The sequence below is a fragment of the Falco cherrug genome, chromosome 4, assembly GCF_023634085.1.
Source record: "Falco cherrug isolate bFalChe1 chromosome 4, bFalChe1.pri, whole genome shotgun sequence".
Classification (NCBI taxonomy): Eukaryota; Metazoa; Chordata; class Aves; order Falconiformes; family Falconidae; genus Falco; species Falco cherrug.
In genome coordinates, this window is record NC_073700.1 from 12477927 (window position 1) to 12498725 (window position 20799).

Sequence of the window (20799 nt, forward strand, 5' to 3'; positions counted from 1 at the left end):
TGTGTGGGTGCCATTGGGGAAGTGCCTTACACAAACCCATAGCAGCAGTCTTGTAATGGTGAGAGAAATTAAATATCCTTCATTAAGCCCTCTGACGGACAAGCAGCTGGGCTTCAGACTCATGTCTGTGTTTTACTGCCCATCCCTGTAAGAATAGACATATTTTGGTTGTTCGTGCTTCTGGAGGGGTGTGACATTAGTAACAGCTGCCAAGCTGCTGTGATGCTTCTTGTGAGGGATGGTGCCTGGCTGGAGATGGGGCTTTGCCATGGGGGATGACTGGGCTGACAACATCCAGGTGGTGGCTGTGCTTGAAACTAGTGTTGTGTGGCTCCAAACCAGCCTACCTGGAGGCAGTTTCTGAGCCTGAGAGCTAGGATGCAGTGCTGGTGAGAGAAGACACTTACCCAGCAGTTTCAGAGGGACAGCTGAGCTTCCAGGTCCCATGCTTGAGCATTGTGCTCAGCAGATGACATGGAGGGATGACAAGTCACGTGATGGTTTTGCCGGGGACAGGTGTGTGCCTGCCTATTGACCTGCTCAAGGAAGCAGGAACACAACGGTGACTCTGATCCTGCCCTTCTGATATGCTACATTAACTTGGGTGGGTTACCTGGGAAGGACTTGCTCCAGGACCCTTGCTGGGGTACAGTGAGCTTGGGCTCTGCTCGGATGTCCTGTTCTTAATACTCCTATTGCCCATCCTGCCAGGGAGAGATCTATAGAACTGGGGCGTTAGTTGGGTCCTGGTGCAGACGTGTGTGCACCCTGTGCAGTTCTTTCAGTCATCCCTAGCGAGTCAGCTCAGCAGCATCCTGCCCCATGGCTCTGCCGTGATGTCTGAAAATGCTCTGAAGCAAACGAGGGGCCTTCTGCTCCCCAGGGTGCTCTGGGTTGTCACTGCTGTGGGCCATGGGGGGGGAGGTCTGACGGAGAACGGAGGATTATTCTCTTTCCCTAACAAGTGAGCTGGGACGGACAACTCCAACAGACTCTAAGCCGACTCTACCTCAGCAGAAAGAAATGCAGAGCCAGCCAGCCTTCGCTGCAGCTTGGCCCGCAGCACAGAGGGCAGGCTGTCAGGAATGGCCGGGTTATGTATTGCCAGCTTGTTCATCAGCAGGGGAAATATCAGAGTCGGGTGGTGGTGGCTCCAGCTGTGACCACGCTGCGTGGGCTGTCTAGGTAGCAACCTGTTGCCCATGTCCACCTGACCCCTGGTACAGGAGAGGCACTGGCTGCTCGCCTGCTGGTGGGGATGAATGTTCACCTGTGTCTGTTCTGAGCCTCTGCAAGAGGACATTGTCGTGAGGCAGAACAAGCTGAACAAGCCGTAACGGGGAGAAGAACACCACACAACGAGAAGCAAAGATGGGAAGGGCCACAGGAGCATTTCCTGAGCTATGGAGGGTGTTGGTCTGGAACAAGAAACGTATGTTTGTGTTGTAAATATTAGAGTTACAGAGTTTTGTGAGTTGATGCCAGCCCCCCTCCATCAATCCTCCTGCTCACCACTCACTGGCATAGCCCCAGGATGAACAAAAGAGATCAAATACAGCGTTTGCTCCAAAGGGATCCGTTAGCTGCTCTGTGGAAGCTGTGCAAGGTGGGGGCTATCGCAGGTCGGTATCTGGGCTCTTCCCTTCTCTGTAACGCAGCTGCTTGGGGAGTAGTGCTGTGCATGGGGGAGGCCTGGGGAAAAGATCAGAAAACATCTCCTCTGGTTGTTCTGCACAGGGCTGGACTTTTTACCCTTGCTTGTGCCCATCTGAACATTGCTGTTCACCTTGAAATGCTCAGTCTCCCCCGAATGCTCAGTCCCGTGTGTGCTCTGCTGCCAGGTGTGCCTGGTGGGATGGGGCACAGATGCTGCCCGCTACCTCCGAGCGTGCCCAAGGGACACAGTCTCCTACCGCCGGGGTGCGGAGGTGCCCATCAGCTCTCGGGGGGACAAACCTCAGCTCTGTAGATGTAGGATAAAGCTTGGTCTGCTACCTGAGAGAGCTCCTTCCGAATTCTCCCTCCCAGCCCCGGTGGCTCCCGCAGGCCCTCAGCAGAGGTCCCAAGCTGCCAGGCAAGTCTGCAACGCCTTGTGCATACCCTGGTTCTCTTTCCCACCCCCTGCATGCCCAGAGAGGCAACGGCTGAGGCTGCACCAGAGAACAAGGACTTGCTTGAGGTCTTTGTATGCAGTCATCGTGTTATTGTTTCACTTTTGGGGGCAGAACGGGGCCTATCATGTCCTGCAGATTCAGGGATCAATGTTCTTAGCTGTGACTGATGCTCTTGGCTCTCCCCCAGCGAAAGGTACAGCTCCCGTGTTCATACTGCCGCTCTCCTGGCATCCTAAGCCATGTCTCTGGCATTTGCCACCCACCTCAGATTTCCCACCCTATGGCCTCAAGTCCTGGTACCCCGCATCCAAGGTATTTGGGATGTTCCCTTTTCCCTTGTGAGCCATGGGGATACATGTTTTCCCAGTGGTGCTGCCAGGTGGTGAGAGGCAGGGTCCCACCTAACCTGCGGGAGGTGGCTGCTGCTGTGACACAGCAGTGTGACGGGTGGGGGGGGGGGGGCGGGGATGAGGGCTGCTGTTTACCGTATTTAAGAACAGCAAATCAGGCAGTGCTGCCAGCTGAGCAGACTGCGAGACGCTGCGGGGCTGTGCTAGAGGACACATCTCACTGCGCTCTGGTGTTGCGGTCGGCCCTCAGCCTGTGGCCTCACACAGCAGCCGTGTCATCCGCTCCCCTCCCCACCTCACCGTTCAGGTGGAGGATCTTCAGCCTTAGCAGAGAAGATGCCCAAGCAGACTTGCGTTTTTGGGGTGAGCCCCTGAGCTGGTTTGGGTGCAGACTCCTGGATGAAGCCCAGATGATTACACCTCCTGCTTCTTGTTTCACTTGCAGCTCCCCAGTGGAGGTGGTTGTGTCTGTATTCACAAAGCTGATGGATGCATTTAAGCAAATCAGGCATGTGGCTCTGTTAGATTTCCTTCTTCTCTAGCATTTTAATTCAACTTCTGTTGTCGATATCCCCGGCTTTTTAGATGCAGTAAAAATGAGCAGTCACATGAATATAAGTAGATTGGATTGCCTCTTCACTGAAGCCAAAAATGTGTGTTCCCAAATAAAAACCTTCCAGTAAGAATAAAAATAGGAATGGGTTTTGGTTTTAATTCCCAGAGGTGCTCCTTTAGCTCTAAAGATGCATGAATGCCAGAATTGCTACACGTTTTCATAGCCGAATGCAGCATGCAAGAAAGCAAACAGTCACTTAATGCGGTCATCAGCATTAAGTCAGTGGGGTCTGGGGTTTGCTGTGGGATTTTGGTGTTTGCATTCCCATATCACCCTTGTTTTGAAAAGTAACTATCTTTAAAAACAATCAGCCCTTGTGCTTAGGTGGAAATGAAGTAAATGTGTTCTCCACCAGTACGAGCTCAAGCATAAAAGCCAGAGCTTCCTAGAATTAAACTGCTTCCTTGAGACCAGCACTGTTAGACCCAATAGCTCTGATCCTTCCAAGCAGGGCTGCTCCTCACATAGACCACTGGCCACTGCCCAGGGGTTCGACTGCTGCTTCCACGTGTCATTTCTTGGCCTCCGTGCCCTGGAGCATCCTCACACAGTCAAAGCGTGCAGCCGCCAAGCAGGCGGCGCGTCCCAGGCTTTGCTATCAAACCAGGAGGGAAAACTGAGCTCAGACTGCAGGAACTGTCTGGATCTATCACTGCTGCTGTTCTCTTTCACTTTCAAGCTCTGTTTTCTTTCTCTCTCTCTCTTTCTCTTCTTTTTTGTCTTGGATGTTAAAATCAAAAATTGGACAGATGCAGCAGCCAGGGGCTGCAGCTAGGGTCTGGCTTGGAATAATGCAGTCTCAATATCCTCCCTTCAGTTAGATGGCAGGATCCTTCTCCATGTCTCTTGGGTGCAGTTATTTTAATAGCAAGGAGCCTGTCTTCACGAAGTGAGGCTGCGTTTCTGCAGTCAGGGATGTGTGAGCCATCACTGCTGTGAGTGAAGCACTCACTCATCACCCACGACAGGTGCCAGAGATTGTGCCCACAAAGAGATCTGGGCCCTAATTTCTGGCTCTTCCAGTGACTGTCTTAAAGCAAGTGCTGATCCCTTTACGCTACAGAGCTCTGGGTGTTGCTTCCCCTTTTGATAAAAAGGCATCGTATTGTTCTGAGCTGTTTCCCACTGTAAACTTCTTTCTCCTGTGAACACAGGTCAGCCGCACACGTGCCATGTGTGCCAGGTGGTCAGTTTGTGCCACCAACACCTTTTCCTGTATTCAGATCCAGAATCCATCACAAATGTGAAACCATCACAAATGCACCACAAATGTGACGGATTCATACCCCACCTCCCGCAAGTTCAGAGCTTTGGTTTTGGTCCGAGAGCAAGCACCCCTTCCCAGGAGGGGCTGCCCTGAGATCTGAGTCTTCCCACAGTACAAACAAGCACCTATCCCACTCACCCGCGGGGAGCTGCACGCTGTAATTAACACCCAGACTGATCATGTCGGGTGGCCAGGCACCACAATTATTTTTCCTCTTTTTTTAGGTTTTGTGCAGACACAACAGGAAGCAAAGCTGGGGCTGTGAGACAGCAGCAGGAGACAGCGGTGGGGTCAGGTTCAGCTCCCTGGGGCGTCTGGGGTGCCTATGCATGTCCAAGCATGCGTGCTGCCTCATCGCTTCCCTTGGCTGGAGACCACTGAATCGCCAGTTTTTAATCCTCTCCAGTGTTTCATCTTGGAGACCACTAGTGGACCGTTTGGCTCCTCGTGGCCCCCAGGTCCAGCCTGGAAAATGCCTGAAAGCTCCGTCCTCCAGCCCAAAAGGTGTTGGGATTCCTCCTGCTGACCCTCAGCCCAGACTCCACTGATTTGGGGTTTCCAAACCTCTTCCTGTCTGGTACCTGACCAAATGGGCATGAAGATGCCCTGCGTGTGAAACACCTCCTGTCCCTCTCTGCTGGCCCGTTCCAGGGAACAATCATGTCCCAGCTCAGCTCATACACACATCCAGCTCTTGCAGCCTTCCATGGGGCAGCAAATCCTGGGATTGCCTGGTCACCTCACAGCCCTTCTCAGCAGCTCTGGGTCTGCCTTGGTCCCAGGAGAGCAGAACTGTCAGTGCTTTATGAGAGGGTCACCAATGCTATGGATAATAGTATTCACGCTTTTTTTGCTGCTATGGCAAATACCTCACCTGGTATGTTTCAGGACATCATTTGCCTTTTTTTATGACTGTCCCACTGGCTGCTGATAGCCCAGAACTAATGCACCTGGGACCTCCTGCCACTTCCAGTGGCAAAGTAGCAGAAACTGCTGAATTCCAACACTGTGAAATTAAATTCTGTTGAATTTCCACTCTCCTGGTCCAGGAAGAAGCTTTCGTTTCCCTGTTTGGAGTTTCAGTCTCTCCCTGCCATGGCAGCCTTTCTCAATGCTTTGTCCATCATCAGTATCTTTCTATTTTTATGCCAACTCATTCACAAAGTATCTAACCCAAAGCCAATCTTGGAGATATTTTACTAGAAATCTGCCTTCTGCCCAGCACTTCTCATTTAAACACTGTCTGCTTTCCAGTTTCTTGTGTCCTTTACAGTTCACCTTTTAAACTTCATCTTCTCTGACTGAAGTGCTGATTTCCTGTGTTATATCTCATGTTTACATATATCTGGGTAAAGATCTACCACATATGCTTGATCTACAGAAGTGGCTTATTTTATTCACAGATGAAGTTGCATGGGTATAAGCTGCGCTTAGTAAATGGCATGTTGATTTGATTTTCCTAATGAGTTGCACCCATGTCTTTTCATTGTTTTCTTTCCTCCAGACTGTTTTCTAAAGCCTTGGTAATGCTGATGTCAGCCTAGCAGGCTTGTCGCTGCCTGAATCCTGTCTCCTAGCCAAACTCTTGAACTGAGGCACTGGATTTGCTGTTGTGGTTGCAGAGAACCTCCCTCCGTAATTAAGACTCTGCAGCCAAAACAGCAAATTCTTTTCACTGGTGCTTCCTGAAGTCCAGGATGGGCATGATCCAGCCTTACCCTCACCTCACACGTGTCTGGCTGTCTTTGCAATCAGCTAGTACACCTAAATATTCACAGCTTTAAAATCTATTCCCTTTTCCAAAGAGAGCTGGCAAGACATTGAAACCCCAGATCCTGCTGCGGTATTGATGTCAACCCGCTGCAAGAGAGTAACTTTGGGTTTGATGGGACAGCACTAAAATCTGGGCTGTAGGGGGAAAGGAGGGAGGGAACGCGTTGCCTTTTTAAGCTCTGAAGGAAAAGCTGAAAGTGCTTGGAGCACAGGAGACTTCAAAATGTGCCTGAGCATCCTTTCAGGCTCATCTCGTTCAGTGATTTCGTGTCAATGTTACTGCCTTAGGTGGGGCTTTCGGTCTCTTGCTCTGCATCACTCCTTGCCTCATCCTTTGAAGATGCAAAAGGAGAAACGTGCTATTTCCTTCTGCCCATCTCAGTGAAAAACATTTTGGATTTTGATCAGGGATGTGCACCATCTTGATACATGTTATCCAAATGGTGATCCAGCAGTTGCCAAGGGCTGGTGTTTTAGAAACTCTATACACCTTGGCTAAGTGTCATCCCTGCTTTCAGATGCAATTGTGGCAATGCTAAATTTCTGAGGATTACCACTGCATGTAGTGGAATCCAGGAACCTCAGTAACAAGTTATAAAGTCAGGAGGAAAGCCAGGATGTGAAGATCTTGGCAGCTTCCCGTGATGGAAGATCCTGCTGTACTCAGGGCCATGGTTCCAAAATGCAGCACAAACCATTAATTTACTCAGATGACACTCTCTCCTCAACACTGTCGTATATTTCAGTATTCCCTGGATTTCCCAGACTTCTTGGAGTCCCAGGAGCATCTCAGGGATGAGTAAACCAACAGTACAGGGGATGGGGTTATTGTCTTGCTTTCAGCATGAACAACTGGCAGAAGAAGGGTGTGTAAATGCCGTTGCCTATCTGCCCCCTTCCTCCCACCTCCTCCTTGCAGTCCAGGCTGTATCCCAGATCTGATCTAAGAAACAGGCACAGATCAAGCATCGAGCCTTTCCCCAGCTCCCCCCCCCCCCCCCATGTCTTGATTTCCTCTCCAGCTGTGTGGTTCAGCCAGCTGTGGAGCCTCTTGAGCTCAGCCTTTCCAAGGTGGGCGATTGCCTGCTTGGGTAGGCGGTGAAAGCAAGGGACGGGATGGGGGGAGATCTCAGGATGGGAGCACACTGTGGGATTGCATGATGAGGTGGTTAGGATGGAGTAGCTGGGGAAGAGCGGTTTTGTGTTCAAACTGGGGCTGAGCTGTGTCCATAGAGATGCATGATGAGGACTCAGAGTCTGGCAGTGGCAGGAGGGATGGGAGAGGAATGTGTCAGCAGAGATATTGCAGGGGCTGGGGCTGAGGGATGGTGAACAGGGGATGGCCACGCTTGGGGTCACGAGGCAGAGCTGTGTTAGGTGGCGAAGCCTGGTCTTAAGGGGGCTCGACTCTGTTAAATCACTGTCTACAGCCTTCTGCTGGGTGAGGCAGGTTGCAGCAGCCCTGGCCTGCCTAGTGCTGTGATGGCCAACGTTGCTCTGCCAGGCGATCCCAGATGTTCTGGGGATGCTTTGGGCACAGGCAGCCTGGACCGCACCCTGCCAGCCGCAGGCATTTGCAGCTGCCCTGACCCCAGCGCTGCCGAGGATGGATGCTGTGGTCCCACGGGACACGCTGAGTGGCTGCTGCCCTCCGCAAGCACCGGTGCCTGTGCGGTGCTGTGCTGAGCCGCACACGGCTGCAACTGCAGCATCTCCCCCTCTGCCGCAGGGTTTGAGGCTGTCGTCAGGAGTCATCCTGGTGGCCCAGCCGGCAGCCTGTTTGCTTTTCTCTTTGGGACGCCGCGTGTAGCGTGAGCAGGCGGTTTCAGAGGAGGGAGCCTCCCTGCACTTGGAGCTTTGTAAAAACCTGCCACTGGGCCAGACGTTCGCTCTGAAGGGTTTGGCGAGCGCCCCAGGCAGGGGATGGTGTCATCGCTTTGGAGAGCAAAAGTGTCAAGATGCATCAAGTGTGGAGCGCTGGCGTCTTCCCCCTGCCAGCTCAGCGCTCCCAGGCTCCTCCAGCTGTACGGGAGCAGCCTGGCAGCTTTTTTTTCTTTCTTTTTTTCTCTTTCCCTTTTTCTTCTGGAATCCTGTACAGCATGAGCATAGTGGAGATCCCAGGGGGGTTGCTGCTGTCCAGAGAAGGCTCCTTGTTCTCTGCCAGATCTTGTGCTGAGGGAAGGCTGGAGGAAATCCATTTTGCAATGGTTCTGCTGGGGCTGCCGGCAAGAGTCATGCGAGGTGCATCAGTCCTTGGCCAGGCTTGTTCTTGAAAGGCACAGCCCTGGGCAGTCAGAGCACGGATCTGACCTGCCTGACCTCTGCTCGCTCCCCACTTTACTGCAGATTTGTTTTTTGCTCACCCTGAAGAGCCTCCTGCCGAGCCAGCCCACTCCTCCTGGGCCATGACCTGACCTGCACCAGGCACTGAAGCCTTTCCCTGGGGTGGCGTTTCCATGTGCCCCGGCACAGCGCCGGCACCAGCAATTTGCATTTTTAGCAGCTTCAGGTCAGCCTGAACCACCCAGGGTTTGCTTATGTCCCTCGTAAGAAAGGTTCTGGTGGATGCACATGTTAATCTCGAAAACAAACGCCTCCACATTGCTTTTACTAAATATAGGACAAGTGTCTGCTGCGGTGCAGGGCGCTTGCAGGCAGCCCACGACAGGTCACGCTCTCACATTGAACAGGAGTTTATCAGCCCCGGCCAGGAAAGGGCCTTGGGTTTAATGCTTTTTGCTTACAGATTTGAGCTGCTGTGTGTTGAGTTTTCAAGGTCAATCACTTTTCCTCTCACTTGCAGAGGGCTGAGCCTGGAGATATAAAATGGGGCTCCTCTGGGACGAGCATCTCAGCCCAGCACTGTGTAGGTTGGATCTTCTGCTTCTCTGTCATTAGCACAGATGAAGTTTCACCCTCCTGTGGGGTAACTGAAATGGGATTAAGGAAGGAACTGCCTTCCCTCAGAGTCACATCTCGATCACTCCAGTGCTCCAGGAAGTGTCATTTCCCACGAACGCGCAAGCGTACATGCGCTGCTGATGAAATCTGGTGAGGTCAGGCAGTCATTTCCCCCTAATTACAGCTCCAGGAATGAAGAATGTTTAGCTTAGACTCTGGTGACTGTGCTTTGGAGCACTTTTCATTTAAGCAAAACATAGGCACATGGAAATGAAGGTAGGATTTGGATTTTTCATTCTGGTTATTTTGGTTAAAAAGATGCCATCCAGTGCTTGTGTAACAAAATACGGTTCTGTTTGGTGATGGTCAGTAAATGAAAAGATTCAGACCCCCAGACTGTCATGTGAAAAGCCTTTATGTTGGAAACCTTCGTGTTGCCAGAAAAGGTTTGTGAGAGATGTTTTCCCTCCACCACATACATCCCTCTGAGATTTGAGAAGGTCCCTGTAGTAGCAGGAACTTGGAGGACTGGAAGACCCTCCCAAGCCATGATCTCCCCAACAAGGTGTCCTGCCATGCCCTTCAGAAAAAAGCTTCATCTTCCATTTTAAAACTCAGCGTAATTTCTCCTGTGGAATCATCTGCAGGGCTGCACAACTCCCATGGTTAGAAATCTTCTTCTCATATGAAAACTGTTGTGGCATCCTCTACCAACAGAGAGGGTCAGATACAAGCAGTGAAGGGTGGGTGAGAGGTGGGACAGCTGCTTGGAGCTGTTACTGCAGACGAGAGCCCGCGCCCTTGTCGTGGTTGCTCCATGCGCTAGGTTTGGGATATCCAGGCTGCATGGCTCTGCCCATGCAGTGCTGCAGACAGGTCCCTGGGGCTGGGGGATGGCAGCCGAAGCAGACGCTTCATAGCCTGCACGGTGGTTGCATCCCTACATAATTTAGGAGCATGAGAACTTGAGCATCTGTCACTGACTGGTTATCTGGCATCACGTTTGTGGCTGGCCAGATCCAGCCTCAGGTCTGCTGCTGCTGCTGCAAATAGACTTCTGAAAGCAAACCAGCTGATCTGCATGGACCACTTGGGTGGGTGTCTTCAGCTTCAAACACTTGAGGACATGTTGCTGGTATAAAAACTTAACCAACTTACTAGTCAGACAAAGCATCTGACCAATTTGTCTATTAATGGCTGTGTCTCTGAGCCTGGAAATGCGAACTCTGAGCCTGCGGGGGCTCAGCACAGAGCTGCCCGTGCTGGATCTGCCCCTTATCTCTGCCAAGCACAGATGCTGTCTCACCCCTCACGGGGCTGCAGCGATGCTGGTCAGGGTCCTGTTGCCTCCTGGGTCATTACCCCACCAATGCAGCCTGCACACAGTGGCATTTCCCAAATGCACATGGATCAAACTGTTTCCAGTTGCTCTTGAAATTGCAACAAGCTGTTATCTTTGTTTATGGTCTTTTATTTGTTTAAAGGTTAATTCTGGACCTTTCAAACTCTTAACTGCAGGTTTTGGTAAAAAATGAGAGAGAGGGACACACATTGCGTGAGCATCTTCTCCCAGAGCCAAACAGATTTGTCTCTTCTTGGGGGAATGTTGCCTCATCCCAACTTGAGCATCTCCAGAGAGGGTGAGGGAAGCAGCCCCTCCCAGCCCCTCTGATCTTTCTTGCTCCTTTTCCAGCCACAGAAGATGGGGTTATGAGATCCACCTGGCAGGGGAAGGCCGGTCGCAGCCCGCTCCAGGCCTTGTATGAGAGTGACCAGGTAAGGGGACAGGGAGAGGGAGATGGAGGGGGTGAAGAGGGAGCGGGGCGCTGGGGGCTGACTTTCCACACCTCCAGCGTGTGGGGCTCCATGCTGTCTCCAACCACCCCCAAGGTCTCTGTGCCTGAACTTCTGGCCACGTCCAAAAGAAGAGACCACGCTGCTTTGGGGAGCAATTGCTGATAAAAAAACTGCTTATGGCCCTTGCTGGTACTTGGGCAAATGGTTTCATTGCTGGGGGGCTGAGCCATAGCTGGGAAACCCAGGAGATTTCACTCTCTGAGGATTTCCAAGCCAGCTTGGGCCATCATAGCAGGGCAAGAGCATCATTGCTGCACTTTCTGAGCTAATAATTGATAGATGCTTCTATGTTGGGTGCTACGCACACACACATATGTATGTGCATATATATATATATATATGCATATATAAAGCTGGACCCAGCCACGAGGAGTTTATAATCCTGGGACATCTCAGTCCTCTCCATCACCCTGGGCTGTGCCAGCTACACCTGCTGAAAAAGGGGCAGCCAGGCACAGTCCGGGCAAGGAAACGCTTGCCTCCAGGTGGGCTTGGTGGGTTCATGACCCATGCAGGGGTCTGCTGGAGGACAAGCCACAGTCACTGCTTGAGGCAGGGAGCTCTCGCCCTCACCAGCCCCCAGGGCTTTGAGCCCCGCCAGCATCAGTGACCTGGCATCAGGGAAGGTGTCCCACTTGCTCTTAGCAGCTGAATGGGAGCTTAAGGGTTTGCAGTTGAAGCTGCCAAAGGTGTGTTTTGTTTCCTTCTACTGCGTTTCCCCCCTGGGTGGGACCTGTGCAGACAGACGTGTCTTTGCAGAGGGATCCTCGCCCACAATTTCCCTGCAGGAAGCCACCCTCCAACTGGTGCAATGGGCTGGGCCACAGCCACATGCCCCAGCCACCAAATGTGCCTTGCATCTCCCCATGTCCATAAGGCAGTCATCTTCTGCAGCCCCCAAGAAGCAGAGGGCAATGCTGGTGGTCTCTGCAGCTGGCTGCCAGCCCCGCTGCCTCCCCACGGCCTGTCGGCAGCACCCACTGCAGCCAGAGCCACATCTCCTTTCCACACACAACGCTCTTTTTTTACTGTCTAGGTTGATGCTTTTGTGTCTATAAGCAGCCAAATTACATTTGCTCTGGGAAAAATTGCAAATGTGGACTTCCTTGGCCACGATGCCGGCAAACCCTAATGCTGCTGGAATGTCATGGTGTTATTTCCTTAAAAGAGCTACTTAATTTCTCTAGCTTTTAAAGAGAAGGAAATTAAGGGAGCAATTTTGCTCTGAAATAACTGCACTTATTCCAGTGGGCGGCTGTTGAAAAGTAGTCACATTTATTTGTTGCCATGCCTGCAGACAGTGTCTGTCTGTCTGTCTTTCTGGTCCAATAGTTTTGAATTATGCAAGTGCAACGAAAAACACCTGAAAAAAAATCACATTATTAAAATGCCTCTTTTGGTTTTTTAAGCACTTGCAAAAAGGGTTTCCCGTTTTAAAAGGTGATGGGGAGCCTCTGAACTAAAGAAATTTCTGCTGAAAGGTTTGGCTGTGTCGCAGGGAGGTGTACCATGAGAATGCCTCTTCAGCTGGGATTATCGCCTGCCTAGGTGCTATGTTGTCTTCATACCCAAGTAGCCAACAACGTCAAAGTCATATCTGGGTGGCAGTTAGGAGCCTGTTGACCTGCATTTCCTCCATTTGAACATTTTCCCTTCTCATCTCCCTCTTGGAAGGAGCAAGGATGGGATGCTTTCTCCTGCCCTTGTCTCAGGTTACTGCCCATTTAGGTTCCTGGAGAAAGTGGTGACTAACGTGACCTAGACAAGGTTATTTCATTTTGTGGAAATGAGATCCAAAAGGGTCTGAGTGTGGTTCATCCCTTGCAGGAGGAGCTTTTTGTCCAGATGTTAACACCTCTCTGAAGGTGATGAGTCTGCTGGATCACCCATGGGATGGGCAGTTTGTCTCAGTATCCCAGCTCCTGGCAGGAGCTTCACAAACCCTCATCTCCACAACATTGCCTCTCCCAGGCTCTGGTGCCCCCCCAAACCCCTTATGGCCCCCTGGGGAGGGGTGAGGGTGCATCTGAAGCTTGGCAAAGGGTGTCCTTCGGCATGCCTGAGCACTGACAGCTGTCAGCAGCAAGGAGGTAGGGACCAAGGAGGTGTCCTGCCCTTGTCCTTCATCTTGAGGTTGCCACGTCGCTGCAGGCTGCAGAGATGTTTGCTGTGGAGCCCTGCGATGCCGGCAGGACTGGCTTCACAACCCCAAAGGGGAAGCCACCACTGCCTTGCGACATGACAGTCCTGCATTGCATTAGAGCAGCAGCTCCGTGGGGCCAGAGCTGCCCGCGCCAGCAGACAGGCAGTGAAGCCGTTAGTGGTCGCGGCCTGGATGAGGCTGTTGGTGGTTCCCAGCAATGACACTGGGGCTGAACGCAAAACCTCCAACCCCTGTGAGCAAAGCAGGGAGGGAGTGGGCAGGAGGAAGAAGGGACCTTCCTCTTCTGAGTTCCTGGAAATGGTTTCCTTCCCCAGACATTTTAATGACACTTTGGGATTTCCAGTGAAAACTGTGACAGGAAAGGTCACATCCCCAAATCTGGAGGAGGGGGGTTCAGCTGGGGCAGGGGTTGCGGTGGGCCCTGAGCTCCTGGGAAGCCAATGCAGCAGGCGTTGGTGCAAGGGTCAAAAGGGATAAAGAAGAAGGAATGTGTGCGGACTCCTCATCCCTGTGGACAAAGGAGACCGTGACCAGAGGTGAGGCATTGGACTGGCGCGTGTGGAAGAAGTCCCTCAGGACAAGGAACCTAAAGCCCGCAGGAAGGGCCTCACCACCACCTCCAGCAGCACCTCGCTCCTCTCCACCATGCCCCTGCCACCCCACCTCACCTCCAGCTCCCCCGCTGCTCCCCAGGGTCCAACCATCGTTGCTAGAGACCGTTTTCCTCCACCCATCTCCCTTTGCCTTTCCTTGGCAGCACAGCCATGCCGTTTTCATCGAGCATGCCCATGCTTGTGTGCCACATTTCCGCCTCTTGGCTGCAGTGTTTGCAGCAAGCCCATGGCTGTAGGCATCAGCACGATGCAGCGATGCCCGTCACAGCTGGGAGGTGTGCGAGGCCCTGCACCAGCAAAGGGGCTGCACTGTTTGGCACTGGAGGGGTCAGACCATGCCTGCCCCCCTAGACCAGTGCAAAGAAGAGCACCTTAGCTCAGTGGGGGGGGGGGTGCTGTACCAAGTACTCCATTATTGACCCTCTCTGCACCGCCTGCTCTTCCCTCACCCCCTTTGACTTGTCCCCTCATCACATTTTGTTCTTTTTTTTCCCCCAGCAGGTCCAAGGATTAAATGCACCAAATCAAGTTGTGCTCAAAGTCAACACTGTCCTCAAAAATCCCATATGGGTGACTGCCGAACCCGGGAAAGGGGAGGGAATGAGGACAGTTGTGGGCCAATTGCTGTGTGTTGGCCACAATCAGCTTGGGCAAGCTGGTGACCATCTCCTTTTTTTCCTCCCCAGTTTGAGCAGTCATCGCTGCAGGCAGTTCACCAGCAGAGACGGGAGCTGTTGAGCAACATCTGCAACCGTTACACCCGCAAGCGGCGTCTCCTGCGGCCGGATGACTTGCGGCACTTGGTGGTGGATGACACGCATGGGCTGCTCTACTGCTACGTGCCCAAAGTGGCCTGCACTAACTGGAAGCGGGTGATGATGGTCTTGACGGGGCAAGGCAAATACCGGGACCCACTGGAAATCCCTGCCAATGAGGCCCACGTCTCGTCCAACCTGCGCACCCTCTCCGAGTACAGCGTCCCTGAGATCAACCACCGCCTGCGCAGCTACCTCAAGTTCATCTTCGTGCGGGAGCCCTTTGAGCGCCTGGTCTCAGCGTACCGCAATAAGTTTACCCGCAGCTACAACACAGCTTTCCACAAGCGCTACGGGACCAAGATCATCCGGCGGCACCGGCAGGAGCCCAGCGACAAGGCCCTGGAGCGCGGGGACGATGTGCGCTTTGAGGAGTTTGTCTACTACCTGCTGGATCCACGGACGCAGCGGGAGGAGCCCTTCAATGAGCACTGGGAGCGGGTGCACTCCCTCTGCCATCCCTGCATCGTCCACTACGATGTGGTGGGCAAGTATGAGACCTTGGCTGAAGATGCCAACTACATCCTTCAGCTGGTTGGGGCCGACACGAGCATCAAGTTCCCATCTTCATCCAAGACCACCAGGACGACAGACGACATGACGGCCCAGTTCTTCCACGACATTAGCCCTTTCTACCAAAGGAGACTCTTTAATTTATACAAAATGGACTACTTGCTCTTCAATTACTCCATCCCCTCGTACCTCCGCATCCGATGAGGTAGGGGCTGGGGGGAGAGGTGAGGGAGAGCTGGGTAACTCTCACCTTGCCACAGTTCCTCTCCTCCCACCCTGTGCTCATCTCTTGGTTGACTTCTGTCCCGTGCTCTCGCCATTACAGTCTGCTCTACATCCTGATGCCTTGTTCGGGCGTGGTCTGGAGGGAGGACATCTCTCAAAACACTGGGGCTGGAGCTTTTCCTTCCCTTTCCCTCTCACCCTTCAACACCTACAGGGGATGGTGGTGGGACCAGACGCTGGAAGGAGGGCTTACCTTGGCTGGGGACTTTATTTTAACTAAGAGGCTCCTCTGTAGATCCAAGTCTTGGGAAGGCTCCTTTTTCGGGCAGGATCCCTTCAGGTCTTTCTCCTCCTTACTGGGCTGTTCGAGGGTGGACATGGCATCTTGGGGGGGCAGGGTGGAGCATGTCAGAGACTTGCATAGAACCAGAAATAAAGCAATAATTTAATGTAAGTTTTTCCTTTCATTTAAAATCGCTCCCACTTTTTCTTTTTGCCCTGTTCTCCTCCATCCTCCCCCAGCTTCCCACACCGTCCCCCATTGCTGGGGAAGGCTGTGGTGCGTTACTGTGACCACATATTTCTCCCTGACAAAGCCCGGAGGGTTTTTTTTGTTCCTCTCCTTCCACATGCTTTCAGCTGACATGCAAAATGCTCTGAAGAGAGGGAGAGAGGAGCAGGTCTGCAGCAGGTCTGGGCTGATAGAGGCACAGTGCCTTCTCCTGAACTGCAATAGCAGAGCACTCAGCACCGGTGTGGGTGTGCGCATCTCTGGATTTCTGGTCAAGCCCAATAAATCCAGGCCCCACACCTCCTGTTTTTTAAAAGCAAGTGATAACTGTTTTGCAAAGGGATATGTACAGCACGGGTGCAGGTGTCTGCTCAGGTGAATCACGTTATCCATGGTGTCCTGCCCATGGCCTCACTGAGCTGGCAGCGATGGCTTCTCGTCCCCTGCCATGCGCTGCTCCTGTGTGTAGCCGGTGCCTCCCACACAGGGCGGCCCATCGCACTGGGGATGCAGAAAGGTGCTGGGGCAGGTTTGGGCTATAAAGTGCTTCGGGGAGCGCTGTGCTGGGATGTGGGAGAGCACTACGGTAATGAAGAGGCAATGCTGGACTGGGAAGACCAGAGAAGGGGGGGGGAGGGGAGGAGAGAGAAGACATTGAGAATAAAAATGGGGACAGAGACACCTAGAGGAAAATATCCCTTTGCCTGTCTGGCTTTGGACAATTCATTCCTTGAAGAAGAAATGGGGAGGAGGGGGCAAAACACAAAAGAAAATGACAAAGCGAGTCCTAGGGTTTTAAATTAAAACCAGTCCAAGGAGCTGTATTTCTTTAAAACCATAATTCAGCCTTTCCTCTTTTCTGTTCAGCTTTGGCTCGGTGGCTGCCTTTGTAAATAAACACGCCAGTAATAGATGCTGTAGAGTGTGTCTGCTGGCTTGGCTGCAAACACTTGACTTATTAGTGCAATACAATGGGAGGTTTTATAAAATCCCAGTGCTCTCAGGCTCTTTTAAAAAATAATGTTTTCATCTAACAACTTTCAGCTGTTATATCTCAGCCTTTTTCCTCTCTGCGTCTGACTGGCATCTCTGTGCTGACACTCCCACTTCGGTTGCTTTGTTTAGAGATTGGGTTTAGCAAAGCAATGAAAAAGGAAAGTAAATAAAATTGCTGGTGAACCTGGCAGTCTGACTGATTCTCCCAATCTGAACTGGAGATCTCATGGAAATGGCCTTTCTGGTGCTATCTGAGCATCTCCCCGTCTAGCTGAAACTCAAAGCACAAAACCAGATTATATGATGCAACAGATTTCATCTGCAGCGTTCAGGCTCGGAGTGCATTCCTCCTGCTTTCTCAGGAGTCTCACATTCCCCGCTTAGCAGTACCTCTGCTTGGAAAAATGATTCTTCAAGTCACCACAAGCCCTTTTCATTGCTTTTGGTCATGAATCATAATTTGGGATCAGATTCAGAGTCACAAAAGGATGGGGTTTTGCATGGATTTCTTTTTCTTTTCCTGAATACTATTCCCTACAGGTAGCTGTTAAAACCTGATGGCACAGCGAATGGGAAGGAGACAGGTACACACGACTCTCCCCGTGTTGTGCTGTGTGTGGGTGTTTAGGCAATACCTGGCAGGCTGGGAGCCCTTTTGGGCTCTCTTTGGTGTGAAAGCGAGGGAATGGCGTGCTCTGGGCTTTGTCTTTCAGCCAGCTGGTTTCTAACCTTTGCTGCAGTGGTGGCGATTTGGAGCTGGTCCCGGCTGTGATGGCGGTTTGATCCACAGCCTGTCCCCCGGCATCCTCATCAGGCCTGACCCACTGCCCCAGACAACAGCGAAGCCACACACACAGGGAATGAATGCAGCCCTCCAGCCTCAGCCACTGTCTGCTGCGGGCAATACCCTGCTGAGATTTGGTCTGTAACAAGGCGTCTTTTGGATCATGTAGGACCTTTCGAGATAACCACCTCTGGGCTTTTTCTGAAAAAAAAAAAACAAAAAACAAAAACAAAACAACAACAACAAAAAAAAACCAAAAACAAAACCCCAAGAAAACAAACAACCAACCAAAAACAGAACAAACAAAGCAACAGCCACAATCCAACCCATTTAGGTCATACCCTTGGCTTTGCCCCTGCCAAAACACCGCTCTCCAAAGCAAAAGCTGCCCGTGCAGACAGAAAGCGGCCACTGTCTTTCAGCAGCAGCCGCCTCCACCCGGGCTGGCGCTCCGGGCCACCCGCTCTGCCCGTGCCGAAGCCCCGCAGGGCCGGGCCGGGGGTGCGGGTCCCCCGCGCTGGGCAGCCCCGGCTCCCCCCCAGAAACGCTGCAGGGCTGGAGCCAAACGGAGTTATGAGGACACCGTGTGACTGGTGATCCCAACTGCAAGCGTTTTAATTTCCTGTACCTCTCCGGGTGCCGGGAGCAGTGCTCTGGAGGGCTCCCAGCTGTCTGTGGGTCTTTTAGCTGTTTACTGCACCCCTTCTCCTTGCTAGAGGGGAAGATTGCAAGGTAGTCCAGGCCACCTCTAAAGTGTAACCAGATTTGGTTTTGTCTTCTACTTGGAACTGGGAACGTGGCAGTGCCTGGTGTGCCACAGAAGCACGAAACAAAATGTAAGGAGATGCCAGGGGGCTGTCCCCCAGGGCACGGAACAGGGCAGCATCCCCATAGCCCTGCCCCAGCACCCTGCTGTGAGCGGGGAGCATTTCCAAGCAGAAGACAGTAGTCTGGTGTTGAAGGGCACAAACACACTGCCACGATCTCAAACAGGACCAAAATGCAGCCCTGTGGGATGTGTCTGTCTTGGTGGCAAGGGGCTTTGGTGTGGCTGGCCTGTGGGACTACACACCGCGTACCACGCTGCATTTTGGCCAAGGTTTGATGACAAGTGGAGGTGAAGACTCTTCTCAGGCAGCCCTGTAACCAGCGAGGCGAAGACAGGACCAGCCATCACACCAGGAACGAGCTCAGCTGCTGTCACCTGGAAGAAAGAGCAAAGCAGTAACCCCGAGGGCAGCAGGGGCATTTCCACCTGTGCATGGCCTTTTTTGGGTGCCCTTAAATACAAGCCTTATGCTGCCAAAAAAAAAATCTTCAACGTGGTATTTCTGAAGGGAAATAAACCGTCCCTGCAGGGCTGGTGCCTAGGGGTAAGTGTGGCCGTTACCCCCCATAGCCCCACACTGAGCTCCCGCAGCTGGGGTGTGCTGGGAGCAAGAAGGGGATGTCCCATAGCAAAGCCGAGGATGCTGGTGGCTGCCAAAGCAGCCAGGTGAGAGCACTGGGGCGTCCCTGCAGCACTGTTAAGTGCACTGACCCTGCCAAAAGGAGCAGAGGCACCTGAGCGAGGTGTGGCTGCAATTAGCTGCCTATCCCATAATTAAGCAGCTCATCTGCTGGGGAGCCTGGGGCCAGGCATTGCACCTTATCTTACTGCAGCACCATTTTCTGCCCATGCTAGAGTCCCCAGTACCACTTCAGCAGTGATAGGTTGCAGCAGGAGAACTGGGGCAGCTAAGGGACAGCCACCATGGCCAGCCCTGCCAAGGTCACCCTGGCTTGGCAACAGGAGCCCAAAGACAAACAGAAAAATCCCAAGTTAGACACGACAATTGTACACAGCTCAGCCTCAGGGAAGGAATAACCTTGCATACTCTATTTAAACCCTCCCTGCCTCATCTCCCCCCGATCAAGTGCCTATTAAAAATAAATCATTAAAGAAACAAAGCATGGCTACTGCCACATGAAGTACCACTCAGACTTCTGAGCTGCAGAGTGCCTGTGTCACGCAGCCGGGATGGGGCAAGTGTACCATGGGCATGCTTGGGGGCAAGTGCCAGCCCCGGCCTCAGTGTAGCAAGGACCATGGTAGCCATATCCCCCAGCCCCCTTAAAGGCTGCTGATACCATGGGGGGTCCCGTCCTGGCCTCAGACAGGCTGCAGACCTTGGGGACAAACAGCTCCGAGCGAGCCAGGTTTGGTTCTGGGATTTGGCCCGAGGCTTGAGAGCTGCTGGGGAGCAGTCAAGACACTGTGGATGCAAAAACCACAAGAACAGCCTTACTTTGATATGTCCGTGTGTGCACACATATACAATGTAAATAATGATTATATTATAATGTATAATAGAATTATTGCAAATAATTGAAATACAGTTGATAATGCTATTGCATTATATGTAATATGTATATCTGTATAAAGTATGTATCACAAGAATTAAACAGCATTTATGATCATACGTGTTATATGTTGAGTTATATTTGTATATGAGCATAATACTTCATAGCCATTTGGTTTATGTATGTCTACATATGTGAGTGTGTACATAATCATTTTTGTTATAAATACAAACATACCCCCCAACATGAAAAGGAGAGGACCTTCCCTTCCCGCAGTGTTAAGCTTTGCCACTGTCCAACGTGGCTTAGCAGCTAATGGCAAGCCAGCCCTCCCTCCAAGTGCCACCTAACAGCTCTGCGTGCTCCAGCCTTTGGAGCACGGCAGGCACGTTGCCTGTGCTGTGGGTATTTCTTGCTATGGAGCTGCTGGCCCCATCCCTGGTGACCCATGTGAAGCTGTTGAGTTTCTCCTTCCAGTGGAACAAACCTGAGCTTCAGTGATAGGGAGGTTTCCTTCCAGAGCTTGCTGTGTACCACAGATTGGGTTGTTTACCAGCTGGAGGATTAAATACACTTCCATTGAAGGCAAAAAAAAAAAAACCAAACATTAAGTGTTTTCAAGTATGTCTTTGGAAGTGGTGTCTCACTTCAAGGAGGCTTTTCAGACTTGCTTGTGTTTGCTGGCTGGCACTTCATTTGTCCTTGGTAAGGATGCTGCATCTCACACAAAGAGTTTCTGGAAAAATACTCTATTAGGATGGAGGCAGCAAGTGGAACCTGGGGTGGAGCAGGGAATAAATGCTGTGACTATCCCCGAAAACAAACCCCTGCTCCCATCTCTCTCTACAGCTGGTGATAGCCCCTTCTTTGCTCGCAAAGAGAAACCCTTTTGCACCCAGGAATGAGGGAGCCCCTGACGGACCCTCCTCCCCGATGCAGCTGGGATCTCCCCGAGG

The 20799-nt window shown here is 52.1% G+C and overlaps 1 protein-coding gene and 1 long non-coding RNA gene across 2 annotated transcripts in view; one reads left to right on the forward strand and one right to left on the reverse strand.

Annotated features, from left to right (window-relative positions):
* CHST13 (carbohydrate sulfotransferase 13) overlaps window positions 1-15663 on the forward strand; it is a 32205-nt gene extending 16542 nt beyond the window's left edge. The window contains exons 2-3 of the mRNA XM_055709950.1: window positions 10715-10797; window positions 14343-15663. Of these exons, the coding sequence (XP_055565925.1) occupies window positions 10715-10797; window positions 14343-15188 (929 nt within the window). The 3' untranslated portion in view covers window positions 15189-15663. The remainder of the gene's footprint in view (window positions 1-10714; window positions 10798-14342) is intronic.
* Window positions 15220-17548, reverse strand: LOC129736041 (uncharacterized). Its single transcript, XR_008732203.1, has 3 exons — window positions 17446-17548; window positions 15463-15624; window positions 15220-15345 (listed from the first exon to the last, which is right to left on the reverse strand). It is a non-coding gene; the product is annotated as an uncharacterized LOC129736041 (long non-coding RNA).
* Between the last annotated feature and the right edge of the window lie 3251 nt (window positions 17549-20799).